Source organism: Alosa sapidissima, chromosome 13 (genome assembly GCF_018492685.1).
Source record: "Alosa sapidissima isolate fAloSap1 chromosome 13, fAloSap1.pri, whole genome shotgun sequence".
Taxonomy (NCBI): Eukaryota; Metazoa; Chordata; class Actinopteri; order Clupeiformes; family Clupeidae; genus Alosa; species Alosa sapidissima.
Genome location: NC_055969.1, coordinates 3,908,098 through 3,929,063, shown reverse-complemented (window position 1 = coordinate 3,929,063; position 20,966 = coordinate 3,908,098). Strand labels below are relative to the sequence as shown.

Below are 20,966 nucleotides of genomic sequence, written 5' to 3'. Positions count from 1 at the left end.
CACACACACAAACAAACACACCCCCTCCTCCACTTCACCTCCTCACTCTACCCTCTCCATAACATAAAGCATCTACATAACCTCAGATACAGTTTGTCATCCGAGCGTCTGGGGGTTGGAATTGTCAGCTGGGGAATACCAGCAGGCAGTTAGCTCAAACAGGAAAGCACTATAGCTTTATTGCGAGCATTTCAAGCCTGGAAGTCCTGTAATAATGTCTGATTTTCCACCTAAATGAACTCATTTATTTTAGGAATGCTGCTTCCTGGAGCCATAGAAACGGAGCTAAGAGCAGATTCCGGGCTCCCACAGCCCCTGAAATCCAATTTGCCTCTTGTGCATCTCTTCCCTTTACGAGACAAATAAATGCCATACATAAGTCTCCCCTCTTTCTGCAAGCGCAATACAGTCAGAGCATTTGCTTTAAATGAAGGATGAGGAGGGGGGAGGGCGAGGGAGGGAGCAACTTAAACATAAACATAACAAGGCTATTTTGACTCTAGTCTCCAGAGTGAGCGCCTCTTGGGGGAAAAAAACCGAAGGGGCCTCTTACTTTGGAGGAATTCTTTGTTGAGGCACAGATGGCAAAGCCGGGGTCTGTCCAGACAATCTTCCCGCTTCTGACACCAAATGCTGGCACTGTTCAGTGTTTTCATGTGTGGTCTGATGGAACGGAGCTTGACACAATATTGACGCTGATGGTTATGATTCGCTACAAAAATGCCATGTGGCCACACAGATGACATCTGGTGCCTAAAATTCAATTCTGATTTGATTTCTCACAATCAATACAAATTCTATGTTTCTCTGATTTGTTTAATAAAATTGTAAAATCTGTTTACTGATTTTTTTTTTGTTAAAGAACATACCCATCTCTTCTACAAAGAGATACTGAGCTTACCAAATTTTTTTTTTTTTTGTAAGGCTTCAGATTCACACCCAAGGAGATATTTCAGAGTCCTGCAACAATCAGACTTCCCTGACACTTGGCCAGCGCTTTTTGACCGCATCAGCAAAAACCACATTCGGACTTCAACAAGTGAAATCTTTTCATTCTGCCCTAAACAGATTAAAGTGAAATAGTGGTGACAGTATTGTAAATCACCGCTCTTTAAGGCCTGCTGGAGTCCTGGCTGAGAGACCATGCAGTGAGTCTCCAGCTCATCTATTTCTCTCTTTGAAAGGGCGGAACGACCTGTAGAATATGCTGACATGGTCAAACTGACAACCGGTTGCCGTGGTAAGAATAAAAAAAAAAGTAAAAAATAAAATACAATAAAAAATGCTGAGATCGAAGACAGAATCCACACAAACTCTGCATATTTCACTGGGATATTTCTCTTTCTGTGAGAAAAATGGTTTTGGCCAAGCGAGAGCATTTCAAGACACCATTAACTGAAACCTAAGGAAAGCTGCCATGTAAAACATGCTTACCTAGCCAACCTATTCCAAACTAAACAGCAAAAATGGTTAAGACACTATGGGACAATTTCTCTCAAAGCCTCTTCCTTTGACACACTATTCAGTATTGCAGTGATTCATATACTAGTGCTAAATACCACAGAGACAGGCATGGCGTGTGATTCAAACTCTGCCTGAGAAATTGTCAAGCGCATCAGTGACTGACCCATGCTAACACTCCCAATTTCACACCAAACCAGCTCTCACAAGCATCTCTCCCGTCTCTGAGACATACACCAATAACCTCCCCCCTTTCAAATAAAAAGCGGCCATCTCTGAGACCGCAGACAACGTTTAAGGCTTTTGCCTCCATTCAGCAGTTCATCCGCCATAGGCGTGGAGTCAGCGGGAGGCGTTGGACTCCTCGCGCTGCATTAGCCACATTACGACTCCGCTGGGATACTAAACTAGGTGTTAATAGAGGTCTAGTGGTCTCAGCGTTCGGGGTTTGTTGGCTCAGGTACTTCGCGGAGGGCCGTTAATGGCACATGTGATTATGGACATTAGGGCACCTTTGCACAAACACAAATACACACTCACACAGCCGCCCACACACAGAGTTTATCACTGTATATAGTATACACACACACCCACGCACATACACAAACGAGGAAAACTTAATTATGGCACTTCTTCAACTGTTTATGGTGCTTTGCACAATCAATTGAATAGAGGAGTGTCCGATTTTGCCCTCAAACGTAGACAATGGAAAGAAGGACACATGCTGTAACCGCTGCAGCAATAAGAGTGGTGGTTTGTAATTATGACGCTCGAGTTATTCTACACAGAGAGGCGGTATGGGAAGAGATAAATAAAAGGCCTGTGTGGTCTCGCATAACATTCACTCACAGAGCCCTCCATGTTGGCACAGACTTCGTCTGGAGCATCTGCTACAGGTTTCAGAGGCTTCCTGGCTGGTGCCACGGTATTTCAATACAGATGTCCCGAGGTAAAGTTTACTCAACATTTCATTCTCATAATTTATCGCATTTTAGTTACAGCACGGCCTTGAAATGGCTTTGCGGACTTTGGATTTTTCCCAAATACAATGACTAAACTAAACAGCAGGTGCTGCAAAAAATCGATCAAACTCTAGACCAGCAGAGGTGGTCAGCATCACTGATAAAGGTTGTTCTTTTGGAAGGTTGAAATTGTGGTGGCAAAAAAAACAAAAAGCAGAAGTCACCCTGTCGTTTTGAAAAGAAACGAGCATCTGTTGCATGGCAGCAATTAACACAGACACACTGTAGATCACTTACCTTCTTCAGGGCACAAATACAAACAGAAAAATAATGGAAAACAATACCATTATCTCTAGCAGCGATTGCAGAGTCACCTTACTAATCTACAAGTACCACCCACTAGCCCATACCAAAACATAACCCACCTTGTTACCAGTCGCTGCACTGGTGCCACCCAACACTGGCAGCATCCCTGACCCAGCCCACCCTGTTACTGGTCGTTACCAGCCTGTGCAGTGCCATCCACCGTTGGCACGCTCCCTCTGCCGAAAGTGGCGTTCCTGGGCACGGGGACGCTCCTCCAGCTGTGGCTTAATTTCCCGTGACTCGTCTAATCACCATAATTAAGGAGTAATTGGCATTAATTATTCCCGCATAAGCTCATCGCAAATCACCGGATAAATGTCTCATGAAGGCTGTCATGCAAGACGCAGAGAAACACACGGAGAATCTCTCCGGCAGATGGATTCGGCATTTCTTTCTTTTTTACAACAAATGGTGAGAAGCAGACACGCTTGACTCTTAATGAGGAATGGTTTGATTAGGCTACACCAACTCGTTTAATATAACCAATTCCTTCAATGGTATTATATGATATAAGTTATATGATATTATATGATATAAAGTATAAGATATTAAAATGCTAAAACAAACACATCCTCAAAACTCTATGTGGTATTCTGTATCAGCTCGAGCTACAGCTTAACTATTGTCAATTTCCCAAAACTCATTCCTGGTTTACATGTCCACAGTTTCCATGAAAGCCAACAGCCACAATACACACCGGTATAAATATAGAATTAAACACTGGCTTAAGAATAATAAGCAATTCTGAGAGACTAGGGCTGATTCCTTTCATATTTCTCAAAGCTGGTCCATTTATAATGTCACATAATGTTTGGCTGAACTATTTAACTGAGTTAAACATCCAGCTCACATTCTTTTACAACATGTAGGCTTATAAGGAAACATATTTTGGTCTTGGCCCAGCATTGGTACAGTGGAAGATGTTTCTGTCATGCATGCAATATTCCCCTCTCAATTCTGAACAGCTACTGTGTGTAGGAATCAAATGAGTGATTCAGGCAGGAAATGAGCGTGAGGTGTTAAGAAAAGTTGTTTTTTCCAAGTTGGTATATTCAAATGACTTCCTCACGCAGTGAATCTGCATACTAAACAGGCTGCAAGCACACAGTATGCAGCAATGTGAATATGTAAAGTCTTTACCTGCAGTTAACAGGTCTTGTCAACACATTCAGTGATGGTACTGACAAACACACACACACACACACACACACAAATACATGAAAAGCACCAATCATTCATACTGTCACCATCAGTGTCATAATCAATGCCTAGATTACCGATAGCAACAACCCCCTCCCCCCCCCCCCCCAACATGCACACACACACACACACACTAGCACGCACACACACACACACACACACACACACACACACACACACACACACTAGCACACACACTGCCCCTCCTGCTTTTATGGGCTGCTCAGACTTCAGGCGTCCTGATTTGAGTAATTGTGTTTGTCTGTAAATTGGGAGACAAGACGAAAAGGGAGGTGTTGGCAGCTGAAGTGACTCCGTCAGCCTTGGCGTTGTTTAAGGGTGGAGGTGGTAAGGTGGGGTGGGTGCGGGGGTGAAATAAGGCAAGAGGTGCAACTGTGTGAGGTGACAGTGTGCTTGTCTTCTTAATTGAAAGCACATTCCTTTTCTACCCTGCTTCATTAATAGATTGCCGCGTCTTCTCATATTTGACGATCTAGAGACATATTTCTCGACAGTCCATGTTAACAGGCCAACACTGACGCCTTTATAAATACACATAATCGTGTCCTTCATGACATTTTTTGGCAGATTTGATCCTTTAATAGCTCGATTTGAGACTGTTCCATGCTGCATGTTGATTACAGAGCGCTTGATGACAAGCTGTTGGCTCTAATTGTACCAAAGGGTATTTCTTGACGAGTTGAAATGAACTGTCATCTTCGAGCTGTTATGTCTTGTCCTTGAATGGGGTGTGTTTTGATATTAAATGGAGGAGGCTGCAGCTATCAAACACCAGACAGTAGACAGCGCTTGGCTGGCCGGCCCTCTCTGTTGCTGGTATGTGTACGTTTTCATCCGTGCGGGTTTTCTCAGAGGACCACAGATACATCACAAAGGAAGGTAACTAATGGCCACCCTGCAGAAGCCAGGGCAGGTTGTCAATGGCAACTGATCGATACCTGAGCTGTTTTTTAGATCGTGTCTCTGTGAGGAGTCATTATACGGTCAGATGGTGTGACCACTTGTTTTTTCACTGCACAGAGAAACACAGAGACCGCTCTGACATATTAAGGAGACCGTCTGCTATGGGTTTAAAATTGCCCATTACTGTTCAGCCTTGACAAGAGTCAAATGTGTTACTGCCATTTTAATGTAGCCTTTAAACTCTATTTTTTCCCCTCGCAAGCGTATACAATTTTCTGCAGTGAAAGCCATTTAAATTATTTCAGGTACATCAAGCAGTCTATGTTTCTTAAGTAATGCATACTGATACTGTCAAACAGAATGGGGTATAAGGCAAAATACATAAAATTAGCAATGGATGATTGCTCATTGTCTAACAACTATACTGTATTTACAGAACGTTTATTATATGTGACCTGACCTGGCAAAATGAGTCACAGTGACCCATCTATTTTTTGAGCTTTAAATGATATCCTGTTCAAAGTCATATCTTGAATTGTTGTCAAGATACAGCATTTTGAATTATGGCCTCCTTTTTTCCAATTGCAAAAACTGAGAAAATCTCGTTTGAGGTTACAGGTTACAGGCAGGTACAGGTAGGATTTGCCCACTTGAATAATAACTTTACATTCTTGTAATCTGGAAACTTAGGGAAATTCATTTTGAATGCCTCTTCTTTCAAATAACACCAAAAAACAAAAATCTACAAAAAGTCACATATTGACAACTCTTTTTGGTTTGGATTTATATGGCAACATGTCATTGTGAGATTTAATTGAACTTAAATTAATCTTAACATGAATACAATTCCTCAGTCTCTCTCCATCTGCACGGTTGGCTTCCACGTCCACCTGTGCTGAGAGGGGGGACCAGTGGGCGTCTCCCCCCACCGATCTAATTCACCGGCCGCAGTAATAAACGCCACGCGTCCACATCGCATCAGTCACGCGGGATGATAAAGCTGACTGTAAACGTCTGTGAAACCCTGGATCTGCTGATTTACGGTCGCCCCACAGAGCCAAGACAACAGATCGCAGACAATGCCAAAGGAGAGCAGGAAACGGAGTCTCACATACTCTCTGTCATTGATTCATGCTGTCTGGACTGTGTCTACAATCCTATAGAGAGCGTAGGACAAGTGACCCACATGAGGATATAATTGTATTAACAGTCTGTGCTAGCATGTCAGCCAAGCAGGAAACCATTTTCTTTTTTCAAATGAGCAACACTATCCCCCGATGAGCAGACGGCTGCAACTGAAACCCGTTCTTGTATGTCTGGTTATGAAACTTCTCAAGGATGTTGGGGTTAGGTTGGCACTTGCTTTTGCCCCTTGAGGTGCTGTCCTCTCTAGGGTTGACGCTATGCCCGCATTGGCGCTGTGTTTCCGTGCTGCGCTCTCTCTGTGCAGACGCCTCCATTTTCACACCTTCCAGCGGCTACACGTGGGACCTGTCATGCAACACCTGCCAAGTCCGCTTATTGATGGGAATGTCATCTGTGAGGTGTTCACACACACACACACACACACACACACACACACACACACACACACACACACACACACACACACACACACACACACACACACAGTCACCAACCCACACATGCACGCACACATAGGCCTGAGATGTGGGGTCTTATTTAAAGTCTGGACAGGATTAACTGCTGAGCTAATCGTTGGCACCTTTGATGGGGGGGACCACATGCGCACTCACACACTCGCACACAAACATACCTTGTCACCAGGAGAACAGTGCAGGAGAACAGTGCTCTCTCTCTCTCTCTCGGCTGCGTTTTCCCAGACACTCGAAGTTAAAACTCATTTAAATATTCCATGCTCATCCCCCAGTGAATCAGACATCATGAGTGGCTAAACACCAGCCTTAATGACATTTTACTTCACAGAGCAGACGCAGCTTCACATCAGCCTCTTACTATGCCTATGTGGTACACAGCTGCTACTAGCTGCCTGTGTGCTGTAGGACTATGCCTACCTAGCTTTAAAACATTACCCTATTTGGCCCAAAGGCCTTTAAGACAGGCAGCAGTGTACAGGGACTGTTCAGGAGTAAAAGGGAGCGGTATTGGACTGTCAGGAGTCCCCCAGTGGTAATGGCTTCCATCTGGACAGGCCCATCTTGGCCGTCTCACGCATTAAGTGGAAGTGTTCATTTCTTTGGAGATTCCAGCTCAATTAGTTGGCGTTCGGGGCGTCCAGGGGGGTTGAGGGCATCAGCGGACTACTTCTCCTTTAGTTTGTGTGGGAAGCTCGGCGGAAAGAGAGATATTGATTGCGATGATTTCCCAAGACACCAATGGAAAGGGAGTCAGGGAGATTGAGAGAGAGAGAGAGAGAGAGAGAGAGAGAGAGAGAGAGAGAGAGAAAACTCATTCCACAGAGACTCTGGTCTTGAGACATTGGCTTAAATTACTGCATGTCCTATGCCACAGGTGGTCTGTTTGCTATTCATTGTGGCCATACTATTGTTTGTACAATATACAGTATGTGTGCTCTCCACTCTATTAGCATTCACTTTCTTGCCCTCTTAACTGTGAAATTGTATTTCTATCTCTAATATAAAAATCCTGGTTGCAATTGACCACGATCATTTTTTTTTTTGCTCTCACTCACTATCAAGGAAGTAGACCACCCCCATCACCCACCCTTCCCTGACACTCCATCAACATTTTACACTTTTCAAGAGAGAGGGAAAGCAATTTCAAGGCTTCAGACAGAGTTGTTGGGAGCTTTTTCTGCTTTCATCCCATATTGTCCGTATTTTTTATTTTTTTTTTTGGGGGGGGGGGGGGGTTCTCAGCTCTTAAGACTGCCAGGCTCTGGTTCAGCGTGTCGGATCAAAGCGGTGAGCTCGGCTGGAGATGGAGCGTGCACCAACCCACCTTGGCAGTGGTGGTTTTCCTGGCAAACGCTGAAAGGCCCGCTTTGTTCTCCTCAAAGGGGATGAAAGAACTTCACCTTGACAGGTACCATACCGCTGATACAATAATCTCAGTGTGCCCCCGAGCCTGGAGTTTAGTTTCATCGGCGGGGAGATGGGGAGAGGGTATCAGTGTTTCGCTCTGTGGCGTTCGCCTGCCCGCTCGCTCACACTGAGAGTTGTGTTAACATCTGTGTTTAATGGAGATGAGGGGGTCAGCCCGAAACCAGACACTCGGCCTGGGTCACTGCGACCTCAACCGTCGTGAGATGAGACTGAAAAGGTCAACCATGAGGGTAATTTCCAAACCAACTTGATAAAAGTACCCAGGTACCCAGTTCAAGCCATCACTCAGCTTCTGCATAGGTACCTGTCTCTGCATAAGCACTCAATAGTCCAATCTTGCCATTGTAAGACTGCATACCTGGTGTTTTTTACCAAGACAGTTGTGTTAGAGTGCAACCTAGTCGAGCACAAAGACGTCTACTCAGAACAAAAGCAGCTCTGTGAATACACTGCACCTTTCTCTCTCCCTTTCTCCCTTTCTTTCTCACACGCCTGTCAAGCTAAGAGCTTCAGCATGAACTCCCAGAGAGCCATAAATCCTACAGCTTATCCATCATTCAGCAAGAAATCCCACTGTTACACCCCACCCTCACCCAAAAAAAGGGGAAGTGACCTAATTTATTATTACTATTTTTGATTTACAGCGCCTACTCATGGGGTCAAGTGTGCACAGTTGGCAATTAGACGTGTCGAGCCGATTGAGCCGCAATGGGTGCTCGAAAACAAACAGACGCACATCGGGGAGATTTAGGGCCACTCCAGCCTATCCAAATCAAAGCTGTCCAACCCCCAGCACTGCGCCTTGGTTATCAATCACGCCAGTGGCTTCTACATGACCCCAGTAACGATCCTAATAAATTCCCATGAACGTGACAATGCCCGGAGCTTTAAATCACGCAAGTCTGTCAGGCTGAATGACGCCTAATTTTGCATGTCACTGTGTATATTCTCTGCATGTGTGAGAGCGCGTGTGATGTGTGGTCTCTGCAAGAAAATATTCTTATTCCTGACTCCTGATATCGTATACAATTCATAATGTTCTGTTGTGACTTATGGACAATGTTATTCAAATGTAATAAGCTTGTGTGTGTCAAATGTGTACGCTTTCATCTGCTTTCGTCTGATTCCATCAGGAGATTAATGTCAATCCTAACCAATAATAGACTGTAACAGTACAAGTCATTAATGAGCTCCAAAGTCTCCAAAACCTAAGCAAAAAGTTGAGAGATTAGATTACTACACAGTTCCATAAATCTTTATCTTTCTTCTATTGCATTATGCAACCACAAATTATAATGGTGTGTTAGAACTGCACGACTACCTTGTGTTTTTACAATTGAATGAATTGACCTAGACATGCATGTCAATTTCTCAATACAGGCCACATACAGAACGATATAAAACTGCTCAACTGTCAATGTTGAAACTATTGACATCTACCACAAACTGTCACTGAAAAAAATAAATTGTGACAATCACCATGCCAAACAGCCAAACTCAGCTGGGCAGTCCACCGCTGAGCACGAGCTATGCTATCACTAACTGTTACCACATACAACAGTTAGCACATGACAGTTAGCGATGTAGCATGGCGCTGTCACCACGAGGCATTTCACCGAGGGGGTTTCTCTGTCTCCCTGTCAGGGAGAGCCACCCTGGCTGTCCACTCCAGCTACTGTCTGGTCACTCCACGCTGTCGGGGCTGATTTATGATCAGCTAGCTGTTCAATTTCACATTTTGTCCTCGTCATATCCTTGCCCGGTGATCACGCTGCACTGACCCTTGTAGGGCAGGCATGGGGGATATTGATAAAACAATTATCTGCTCGCCGCTCATTTGATTTTCCATTTCAATTACCCGGCGCGGACGGGAGAGAAGAAGATTGCGCTATCGATTTTTTTCCCTCCGCTTTTGGCCCTCCACCTTGTGACAGTAGGCTACAGGACTGGACTTGTTCACAGCCTGCTTTGTCGACAGGGGTGCGTTAGAGACAGAGCTGCAAGCCTGCACTCCTCCATCTATGTCCCTTCTATTCTATTTGCAAAAAAAACATCTGCCAAGAAAGCCATTCTATTAGCCTATTTTAAAATTGTCATTGGCAACTGATAGGAAACACTTATATGAGAAAAAGTGTACATGTAGATGAGTGAATGTTTGTGTGTGTGTGTGTGTGTGTGTGTGTGTGTGTGTGTGTGTGTGTGTGTGTGTGTGCCTGTGTGTGCTGAGTTAAGGGTTAATAGCTACAAACATTTATAGAATTCATATAGACACTCGTGTAGCCTAAATGTCCTTCCATTCTAATTTACTTTACAGCAATGAGGCCTCAATAAGGTCTTAGCCTTGACTACAAGTTCTCCCTACCCACACAAGCCTCCTACTAATAGTGAGACATCACTAGGATACAAGTCAATGACAGTCAGTGAAAGGCAGCAAACTAAATCTGTTTTTAGTTTGTGAAGAGATGGACGTCATGATTATGTTGGTTGGTTCTATGATCTATCATGCCTTAATAGTCTGCATATCAATTTATCATGCAATTTGCTTAGCTTGTAGGCCTACAAGCTAGAGTGATTCATTAAAAATCTATATGTGCTATATATATATATACACTTATACATATATGACAATCACCAGCATCTCAAATGTAAACTAGGACACAAAAGTAGGCTAATTGTTGCATTTAATTCAATCTCTTCTATGGAGCTAATGATAAAGTAGACTATGTCAGTTTCTACAACTAGTCAGCTACAGTAAAATGACCAATGACTGAAAAAAGATAAAACGCACAAGTTCCAAAACATAGTCTAACTTTTAATGAACTCCCAATTAAAGGTCTAACACCATAGTTTCACCAAATCCTCATTAGCCCTTTCCAATTTAATTTGATTAATTTGTTCATTGAACACATTTTGTTCACCTATAAAATGTAACAGTCTGTATTTCACACATAAGGTGCAATGTTCTTACTAAAACACAACATTAAAACATTTAGACCTAGCACTTTCAAAACACATTGAATGAAGTGAAAGAAAATTTTATGGTGAGTAAAGAAATAGCGAGGGATTTAAGTGCTCACATCTTGGTAAATGGATCCACTCTTTTTCTTAAAGAGTTGGAAATCGCAGGCCCACTAGCCTACTGATTAAAGTCAGACGCCATCGCTGCAGTGTGGCAGCAGCACACAGCCATGTCTGGAGGGAGAGGGCCACGAATGTGAGCCGAAGACGTGGGAATATCAGATTTCACGTGTCTGTCAATTAAAGCCAGACAGGATGCTCGACAGATCTGATAAGGCTGCCCTGTTTTGTGAGAGCTGTTCTCGGAGGAAACGCAAATGGCAGACTTTACAAAGTGGAGTGACTTCATCTCCTCAGTGAAGAAGGCTTTCTGCCCTAAAAGTCTCGCTTTCATCTGGTGTCAGAGACAGATACGGGTACACCGCTTTGTTGTCAAAGGCTACAGAGAAGCAAAAGGTTGAAAAAGAGAAGTGGTGTGTGAGAACTGTGCAGGTAGACAGTGGTAAAATCACATAATCAGACTTTTTATTGTAGTTTTATTGCTGTTTGAGCATTTCACCTGTCAGAGTGTTCTTTAGGATACATTATATTTAAGCAAGTCTACCTCTCGATAAAGATAACCAATAGAGAGCTGCTATTTAATGTGGTGTTCACGCCAGAGCAATTGTTAACTTATGTCATAAATGATGGACCTATGTTTACCATTTCTGTAATGTCTAGTGTACACCAAAAAGGTTAACAGGGATAAAAAGGTAAGGCAAGAAACATTTGAATATACAAATATATCAATATCAAAAAGTGAGACCCTATTTGTGGTTTAACCTTAATTCCAGTCTTATCTTTTGGTAGACACAGATAAAAATTTGATAAATCTTTGGTAAAACAGAAATACATATAGTTTGCCTATCGAATGTTGCAGTTATTTTCAAAGAAAAATATGCTGATAATTACTTTCAAATACCAAAGGACTTTATAAGTACAATCGCTTGGCCAATATTGCTCTCTTGATGTCACTTCTATCAAACCAGTCAAAAGAAGAATGCTTTTATGAGGGCCAGCATGAAAAAACACGCGTATTCATTGCTTTTTATACCGAGGGAAAAGGTTCAGCGAGATATCACCATGGATTTCACAGATGTATCACATTGTGAAGATTAATGCAGTGCAATACCGATAGGATTCTCACTTTAGCAAAGTCTTTTTTACCAGAAAAGTAAACTGCAATGTGAAAAAAGATCCTCTGCAGAACAGAAGTTGGCATTGCTCCACTTTTCTACTGTTCTTAGAGGGGCAAAAATGAACTCTCCGAAAAGGAGAGGGAAGTAATGAAGGAATATACAATGTGATTTTTACTTACGAGAAAATAAATGAGCTACAATGGATGGATTGTTCATCAAGGCAACTTTAACATTTCACCTTTTTTCCACACTATCCCTTTTATAAATTGTATAGCTCAAATTCATGTTTTTAAGTCAAGAGGTTTTCATTTAAAGGCTAGAACTTTCCACACATTACCATGAACATTAAAACCTCAGTGCTTTATACAGAGCTGTTGCCTGTTCAAGTTGGAGACGGATCAACCAGTTTAAAAGTCACTCGCCCCTTTTCTTCTCAGTCTTTTAAGATCCCCACAATTGTCTCTCCCAGCAAAGTAAAGCATTTTGGCACTTACAGTTAGAACTGGTGCAGAGCCTGGCTATGAATTAAATATTAGGGAACGCTCCTCAGCACCCAATGAGAATTATTTGCCTTATTAAAGCGGCAGGAAATGCTGATTAAATTTTCATTGCATCACAGTCTTTATTCCCTCCTGGTTCCCTGGCCAATTCATCATGGAAATGCACAAGGGACATGTGCAGGCCTTCTTTGGGATGTGCTTCCTGGAATGCGTGCTTAGAAAATGGCAGTTTTAAAAGGGATTGTGGGAATACCTTTGTGACTTGGGATTCAGGACCAATGTGTATTGAGGAAAGCTCTGATGGTATCTTTAGAAATTTAACAAAACGTATTTCCTCACTGTGAGGCGGAAGAAAATGGGATTACCAATAATGGCATTATTCAAAAATAAAATGACACCCACAAAAGCGTTGGTTGTTCAAAATACACATTAAATTTGACTTCAACTCTGATTAAGGCTACACAAATTTTAATAACTGTGGCACTCTTGCCTCTAAAATAGCACACATGCAAAAAGACAGATGAGCCCATGAACAGAGAACTGGAATGTGTGCTGTTTCCATACCAATTCATTCTCCCCACAGATAGAATGTGTGCTGTTTCCATGCCAATTCATTCTCCCCACAGATAGAAAACCGCTCATTTACTTCTTCACCTTTTTCATCACTGTGGCACTTTATTTATTGCGATTTAGATTTGTTGACACTGACAAATGCAAGCAAAGGCAATCCCGGGCCAAAAAAAAAAAAATTCTAAAAGTATTTGCAGGGGGGAAAAAAAGAACACGAAAGCATTGCAGCGCCTAAATCAAAATGACAACGATGCGAGGAAGAGTCAGTGCAATAAGCAGGGCTCTGCTTCCGCAGTAGATTAGAGCCTGTCCACATCCACACATTAAATATGGAAGAGGGGGGGAGGCCTCCAAGTGTCTACTTTAAACACAGATTAGGTTTAAAGAAAAAAGAAAATAGAATGAAAAGAAAAAGAGCAAAAATACTCATAAATAAACATAGGATGCTTAAGTAACAGCAAAAATATGTTAATGCTAATATTTTCCCATTTAAAACCAATACTACTAAACTGTTAGAGCTATGAGCAGATAGCATAGAAACAGGCAAAGAAACCTCACCATGAACCCTGTACCTGTTATGTATACATCACCAATTTCTTTGGGAGCGATTGAGCTGTTTCTTTCCCAAGTAGTTTGCCATTAAACTCAATAAAAGCTACACTTTAGAAAAGACGAAACATAGCCTAAAATTCATATCAAGGGTAGACATTACTCAATGAAATATATAGAGGACAATTATTCTTGTCCCATCCTGGGAAACAATAAAAAAGAATTTGGCTGTAGTGCAAGGCCTGTCGGATATGTCAACGTAAAATTGATAAAACAATTCCTTGATTCGTCGTAAAAGTAACTAATGGTCGTCTATGCATGGCTGAGATGAGAGGAAAGTTCAACAACCTTCCTAATGTCATATTTTCCTCCATAAAACATGCACGGCAAGCTCCAGAGCTTTTATCCCCTGTGACAAAATTATGGATGACAACGCATCACAAACGGCACTTACAGCACATGCACATGTCACAGGAGAGATGTAAAATATTAAAATAGGCGAAGGCGGGGTGGAACGTTTACTTTCGGGAAATGAAAATTTAATGCCGCGATACTTTAGCGCAATTTGGTTAACCTGCGGAGAGAGGGAGGTTGTGCTGACAGATCAGAGGCAATGTCGAATTTGTCAGCGGGCCCTCAGAGGCCCCAGCAAAGCCTTATGGGATAGCGTCGTCGGGCCGCTCTGGTAATAGAGGACACGTCTCTCCTAGGGAGGCATTTCACATGCGTGCACACACACACACACACACACACACATACACACACACACACACACACACACCTTAAAAAAAAACATCCTCTGTTTCCTCACATGGGAGAAAAAAATGCACATATACACAAACAGACCATGTTATTGCTATTGCTAAACACTGCAAGGTCACCAAGAGACATTTGAAGGCTTTGATACTGAGGGAACACTACCAAGGTGAAGGTGAAAATCTGTGTGATTTTTTTCATTGATGTGAGAACACCGATTTTACATATCAGGTCAAGTGTGTGCGTGTGTGTATGTCCTTGCTGGTTGTTGTGAATACACGTTTGTGTTTATTTGTGTGTGTGTGGGTGTGAGTGAGTGTGTGTGTGTGTGTGTGTGTGTGTGTGTGTGTGTGTGTGTGTGTGTGTGTGTGTGTGTGTGCATATGTATTTGTCTTATTGTCTTGTCTTAAGAGATAAAGAGACAAAAAGAGAAAACTTTCAAAGTCTAATTTCAAAGGCTAATCCCTATACCCTCTGCTAAATGCACCATCAAACGATCACACAACACCACTCTGTCCAAAGGCTAGCCTACTCCGTTAGCAGCAAGTGACATGGACACAGAATCAGCAGTGGGGCTTCATACACACAACCACGGAGCCCTCATATCTAATCAATCCTGGCACTTCTACTTGACAGGCATTCGCTCCTGGCAGCCACTGCCCCTGGATTGCAATTCTGCCACCTCTGTCAAGCCTAATTAATAAGTGGGAGGTGCAGCATGTAAAAATTTCTCAATTAACCTGCTAAAATACAGTCGGAGGACGCTAATTGCTAAGCTGGCCGCCACAATGCCTCATTAGCATAGCCTGAGTGTGAAAAACAATTATGGTGGGTGTTTGTAACATTGGCCATGAAATAGCCCGCCAGACCCAGGCGGGGTGACAGGGAGACAAAGGGAGTGTGCCGAAGAGGCCTGTAGAGATGCCTCCTTTGTCTTCCAACACCCCCCCCCCCCCCCACACACACACACATATAAACACAAACACATACACCCATACACACACACACACACACACACACACACACAGGAAACTCAAATGCAGTATTTTTAGGTATTAATGGGAAATACACACTCTCACACACACACACACACACACACTATATAAACTCAAGACCCAGAGGAATACACATCACCCGATAATTATCAATGCCACATCTTGGTTCTCGGCAGAGCGGTGTCGAGAAGCAATAGATGGAGGATTAAAGCTCAGGAGTTCATCAGCTGAGCGACTTGTCAGGATTTTAAATCAATTATGTTTGCCGCTCGTGTCCATTTTCCGAGCCAGTGGGCCATGCTGCCCATCTCCTGACAACCTTCCACGGGCCGTCGCAGTAAGCAGGGTGGGATGAGGCGCGGAGGATGGAGGGCTCGGGGCGGGGGCGGGGGGCGGGGGTTGGGACAGGAGCGATGAGGCACACAGACGTAACTCTACTCTGGTGCGTCTCGGCCGCAGAGCTATGGAGGGGGGTGGGCAGTGTGTGTGTGTCTGTCTGTATGTGTGTGTGTGTGTGTGTGTGTGGGGGGGGGGGGGGGGGGGGTGTTCTGTGACTGTGGCTCGTCAGGGCCAAGGTGTAGGCCAGTGAAACAGTCTCGTCACGACACTGGGCGCCCCAATCCACTGCAAACCCAATTTGGACAGGTCGCATCTCAGCTTAAGTCAGAGCTCAGACACACAGTGGACTTGAGACTGTCTAGCTGACATTACATTTGTAGAGAGTGGAGAATTACGTTTTTCACAAATAATAGTAGACCTAATGAGTGTGAGACTCATGTGTGGAAGTGTGGATGACTTATTTCACTTGAATGTAGGTAAGCAGGCAATGTAATATTGCACCTAACCCTATTATAACTATGTATTATTATTATTATTATTATTATTATTATTATTATTATTATTGCCTACCTCTTGCATCATGGCCTTACAGATAGATTTATTTATCTCATTAGTCCCTCTCTCTCTGATTGCTTTGAAACAAAATGTCCCCCAAAGGCCTCAGAACTGCTTACCTCCTCAATCTCCTCAATCCAATCCCGCCAGTAAATCAAGCTAATGATTTAAACTGGCCTCACTCTGCTTTATTACGGCCTTTGCTTCTGCATTGATTCAGCTGAGTGAGAACTGCTCGAGATGTATGCTGTTTATTTATGAATATGCTGGCCATGCAGATTTCAGATATGCTTTCCCCACCCCATCACCGCCCGCTTCCCCACTAGAGAGTGAAGATCTGTGGTGAGGTGCATGTGGGTTTTACTGCAGTGACTCTGAGATGGTTCAGGATGCCAGGTTTGGTTCTTCTGCGGCTGTGGGCTACTAGGTTTCCTACTTATGGGGCGTGAGAGGGCTCAAGAGGTGGGAGGTTCAGGCTAAGCCTGAGGCACACCACATTTGGCAACCAGAGTTTCCGAATCTCTCCAGAAGCTATTTGCACTGCTAAGATCATCCGCGAAGAGTAGGGATCGCACTCTGAATGATGATTCTGTGCAGCTGCTTTGAGCTTGAGTAAAGTAGGGCTCATGGTTTCAGAAAAAGAGCCGTTACAGAACGTGCCTGAGTCAGCTATCATTTGAGAAACGTTGACACGAGACCTTTGATTGAAGAGAGCGTGATTAATGCTAAGCCAGAACCCAGCAGACTCTGACGGCAGCAGTCTATAGAGTCCATCTGACTGACAACATCATTTGAGAGAGACAATTTGTCAACAGGGATGACAAATGGATGATTGTTATCAATGACATCAACAGCCATACACTGTTGCATAACGAGCCCTTTCGTGCAATTTACGAGGTGGTGTGCAAACGACTATCACACAAGTGTTACCTCCAAGAGTGCACTCGTAACATGATATTTCATCATGAGAACGTTGATATTTTCATATTATGGGCCTACCTGAAAAGAGCATTTATATTTGGCATTTGAGTGCACTCAAACAATACACATCTTGAGCTCAGTGTCAATGCCAATGGCAATGCCTTTCTGGTTCATATATTTTCCATGTAAGACATCTATCTGAAATATTTTCATCTTATGAAACAACATCCACAATGGCTCCTATAACTTGCCATAATAATGCACCAGAAAACAGACTTTTCTATTGCTGCAAGTATTTGCTTCAGCTGCAGCTGCCAGGTTATTTAGATAAGTTAAATGGCTTATGCATTAATACTCTACACCTACTATTTGGCAAACCTGACCACAATAAACAGAGATGTTATAGTTACATTGCATCCCACTTCACACTAAAGCCAGAGTACAATTGCACATATCCAATAACTTTTGTTTTCAGTTTTGTAAATCCAGTTTGGTTTATGTAAAGCTATATTCTGCAATACCTCTTCTTCTATATTCTGCAATACCTCTTCTTCTCTTCTTGTATGTACTCAAGCTATGATGTAGCCTAAAATATCTCTCATATTTTCATACTGTAACATTTAAAGATGTTTCTAGGCAAGTATCCACACCATTGCCAATTCCGGCTATTTATCTTTGTGTGTTAAATGTAGCCAGTGTTAGTGAAATATGAAATTCCAATGGCTTTTCTGACAGGATGCCCACCTTGTGCAGAATCTGCTTACATTAAACTACACAGCACTGTGAAGACAGACCTTTTAAAGGCTTTGAACCCACTGTGTATTTACAGGCTTTCATACAAGACCTTGAGGTTACACTTACTTTTAAACATACCAAATACCCTTTCATAAAAAAAAACATTATTGCCCTGCTTTCTACACTCAAATAATGAAAATGTTTTTTTATTTATGACTGAACAAATATGTTGGTTACTAGCACAAACAGATTCAGGGGGAATCTAAAAATGTCTCTGTAGTTTATAAGATACGCATGCTCAGAGCTTATTACAAAACCAGCTGATTGCATCTCAGTAAGGAAATGTCATTTGACATGACCAACATAATTTTACCAGATCAATATGGCTTCACTCAATAGGACACTGCATCATCACTTTGGATCTAAAACAATCTCAATGACAATTTCACCTCCACAAACAAATGTGACTGGTTCTCTAGCTAGAATCTGCTGTGACATTAACTGCATCTCTTCCTTAAATACCATGACCAATAAGAAAATATAGGCCTACGAATAATGACACAAATATGTTTTAGCATAACAAAATAAGTATGGTAATGTATTGTCATATGAGGGATTAATCAGTAGGCCTACTACAATTTTCTACCTTGAGAGGATAATGTTTTTGCTGAATATCTTAATTTATAGAGCTGATCCAGAGTGGATAATTTGAAATAAAACATAATTGATATATAATAAAAAGCTGTATCAGCAGATATTAAAAAGTCAATTTATGACATATTCTTCTTTATATCTTACTTATGAAAATGATTAACTTGGAGGTGCACACAAAAACAATCCTTACAATGTTGCACACAAAGACAGGATCTTGGCTCAGCACAGGAATGACAAATTGCAATTGATCTACATTTACGCAACCTGTGTGCAACTCAAGCTGTCATATTTCCTCTCTTCCAATGTTGGAAGGCTGGACTATAGAGCGGCATCTCCCAGTGGGTACTCTCGCTCGTCTCGTTGTTCGTATCTGATAACCTATGCAACAGTAATAAGCCTCTTGCTGATGTGTACCCACATGAAGAAGGCGTAACCCTGCGAATGATAAACCGTTGCGCTCTCCAAAGGGTGATTTAACGTGCAACGCATTTATTATGGACTGTAATGTTTGGGTTCCAAAAAAAGGGAACCTGACAGAAAATGTCACTATAATAGCAAAGATGGCGGTGAACACGCGCTCGTGTTTTGCTGTGCGACTCGTTACGGGAGCTCCCTACCCGTTTCCACGCTACCTTTCACATAGGAAAACCCAGCAGAAATAGCACTGCAACTTACCTGTTTTCTCTTTGATCTCACAGAGAACACTGAAGAGTGCTGGTTTCATTCTGTGACAGTTGAGGGAATGTTTCCTTTACGCAACAAAAGAGATAATAAAGAAAATATAAAAAAGAGAGTTAACACAGAGTTATGAGGGTTCAATTTAACACAGATTAGGCTATATCCCAGTCTTGCCCCAACTGTCATATCACTAGATGCCCATTGCATATCCACACAATAGTGACTATAATGACTGTAAATAATTAAACTACCAATCGGCGTTCACATCATTATCATCATTATCAATATCATCATCAAAATTATCCATCGTCTGACCAAGCTTACAGCGTGCAACATAACAGGCTGTAACAAAACTTTGAGGACTCTGGGTATTTTTATGCCACTGGTATGATGATACAGGTGCATACTTAAATAAAACATCAATAATTCATAACATAATTGTTCTAAAGCTATGTAGAATCCATCTCAAGTTAATTTCACTCAGGTTCATTAGGCTAATTAAACAGATGATCCTTTATTTCAAAGACACTGGCTAGGGATAGCCTTTGACCAAAACAATTATATTTAACTGATGAAACTAACTTTGCTTGTGCTTCATCCAAGCTTTGGTCAGTAATGGTCATGATTTGCTGCAGAATGTCCCCGATGTCTTGTTTTCTTCCATCTCCGTCCGCCCCCTCGAGTCCATGCGAAGGCGGCAAACCCATACCTCCTTGCACCGAATGACCACCAAGAGCGACACCGCCGAGTGCCTGCATGATTCGGGCTGGATCCTCCATAGTTTGGTGCAAAATAATGAAAACGCTTCTTTACAGTAACGCGAGTCTTACTGTTGTCTTCAGTCACACGAACAAAAAATTGTGCAGACGTCGAATGGATAGACGATAGCAGGAGAGTATTCGCAAAGAAAATCCCGTTTCAAACGAAAATTCATCCAACAAATGCAATTCTGTTTTGGAAGTTCATTCGCATTCCACTTAGCTAAATTCCAAAATTTGCCAGACTGAAAATGACCAGCAGTTTCGTGGAACCACTTGGAGCGGTACTTGACCACTGATGCGTTCTAACTTCAGAGTGGTATTCCTCTAGTTTTGGTTTAGTCTTGCCTTGGATGTTGCCAGTTGATGCTCTGTTCGTTCCAGCCTGCTGAAAATGTATTCAGCAGTCGCAGTTCCCAACAATTCCGTGGCAGTCTTGTTACAAACTTGTCCTCATTACCACAGCCTTGAGAAAGTCGTCGTCAAGACTTTAATGTCTGTCAAGGAAATCAGCAAAATAAATCAAACTATAATATCTCACCCTCAGTTACAATTCAGTTGATAAAGTTGTGTTACTTATTTCTGAGGTTTCAAACACTACGCGCGCGTTTGCACACGAGCATGGGACTACTACAGTAGATTATGAATGACGGACTGAAATGCATGAAAGCAATGAATGAAAGCTTACAAACATTAATGACAACAGGGCTCAAAATCTCAACATGACAGTGTCTGAAATTGTGCGGTTGCAGCCTATGCTATGCGGTTACCGTAGTTGCGCCATTCGCGTGGCACAGCCG

General features: G+C 42.5%; 1 protein-coding gene across 4 annotated transcripts in view; it reads right to left on the bottom strand.

Moving 5' to 3' along the window:
- Nucleotides 1-20,966, bottom strand: part of pbx3a (pre-B-cell leukemia homeobox 3a) — a 47,062-nt gene extending 26,096 nt beyond the window's left edge. For 3 of the 4 annotated variants that reach the window (XM_042060289.1, XM_042060291.1, XM_042060292.1), the window contains exons 1-2: nt 19,991-20,959; nt 19,406-19,479 (exon numbers count right to left, since the gene is read on the bottom strand). In XM_042060289.1, coding sequence (XP_041916223.1) covers nt 19,406-19,479; nt 19,991-20,187 — 271 coding nt within the window. In that variant the 5' untranslated portion in view covers nt 20,188-20,959. Of the gene's footprint in view, nt 1-19,405; nt 19,480-19,990 lie in introns of all 4 variants that reach the window. The other variant, XM_042060290.1, reaches the window with a different exon arrangement.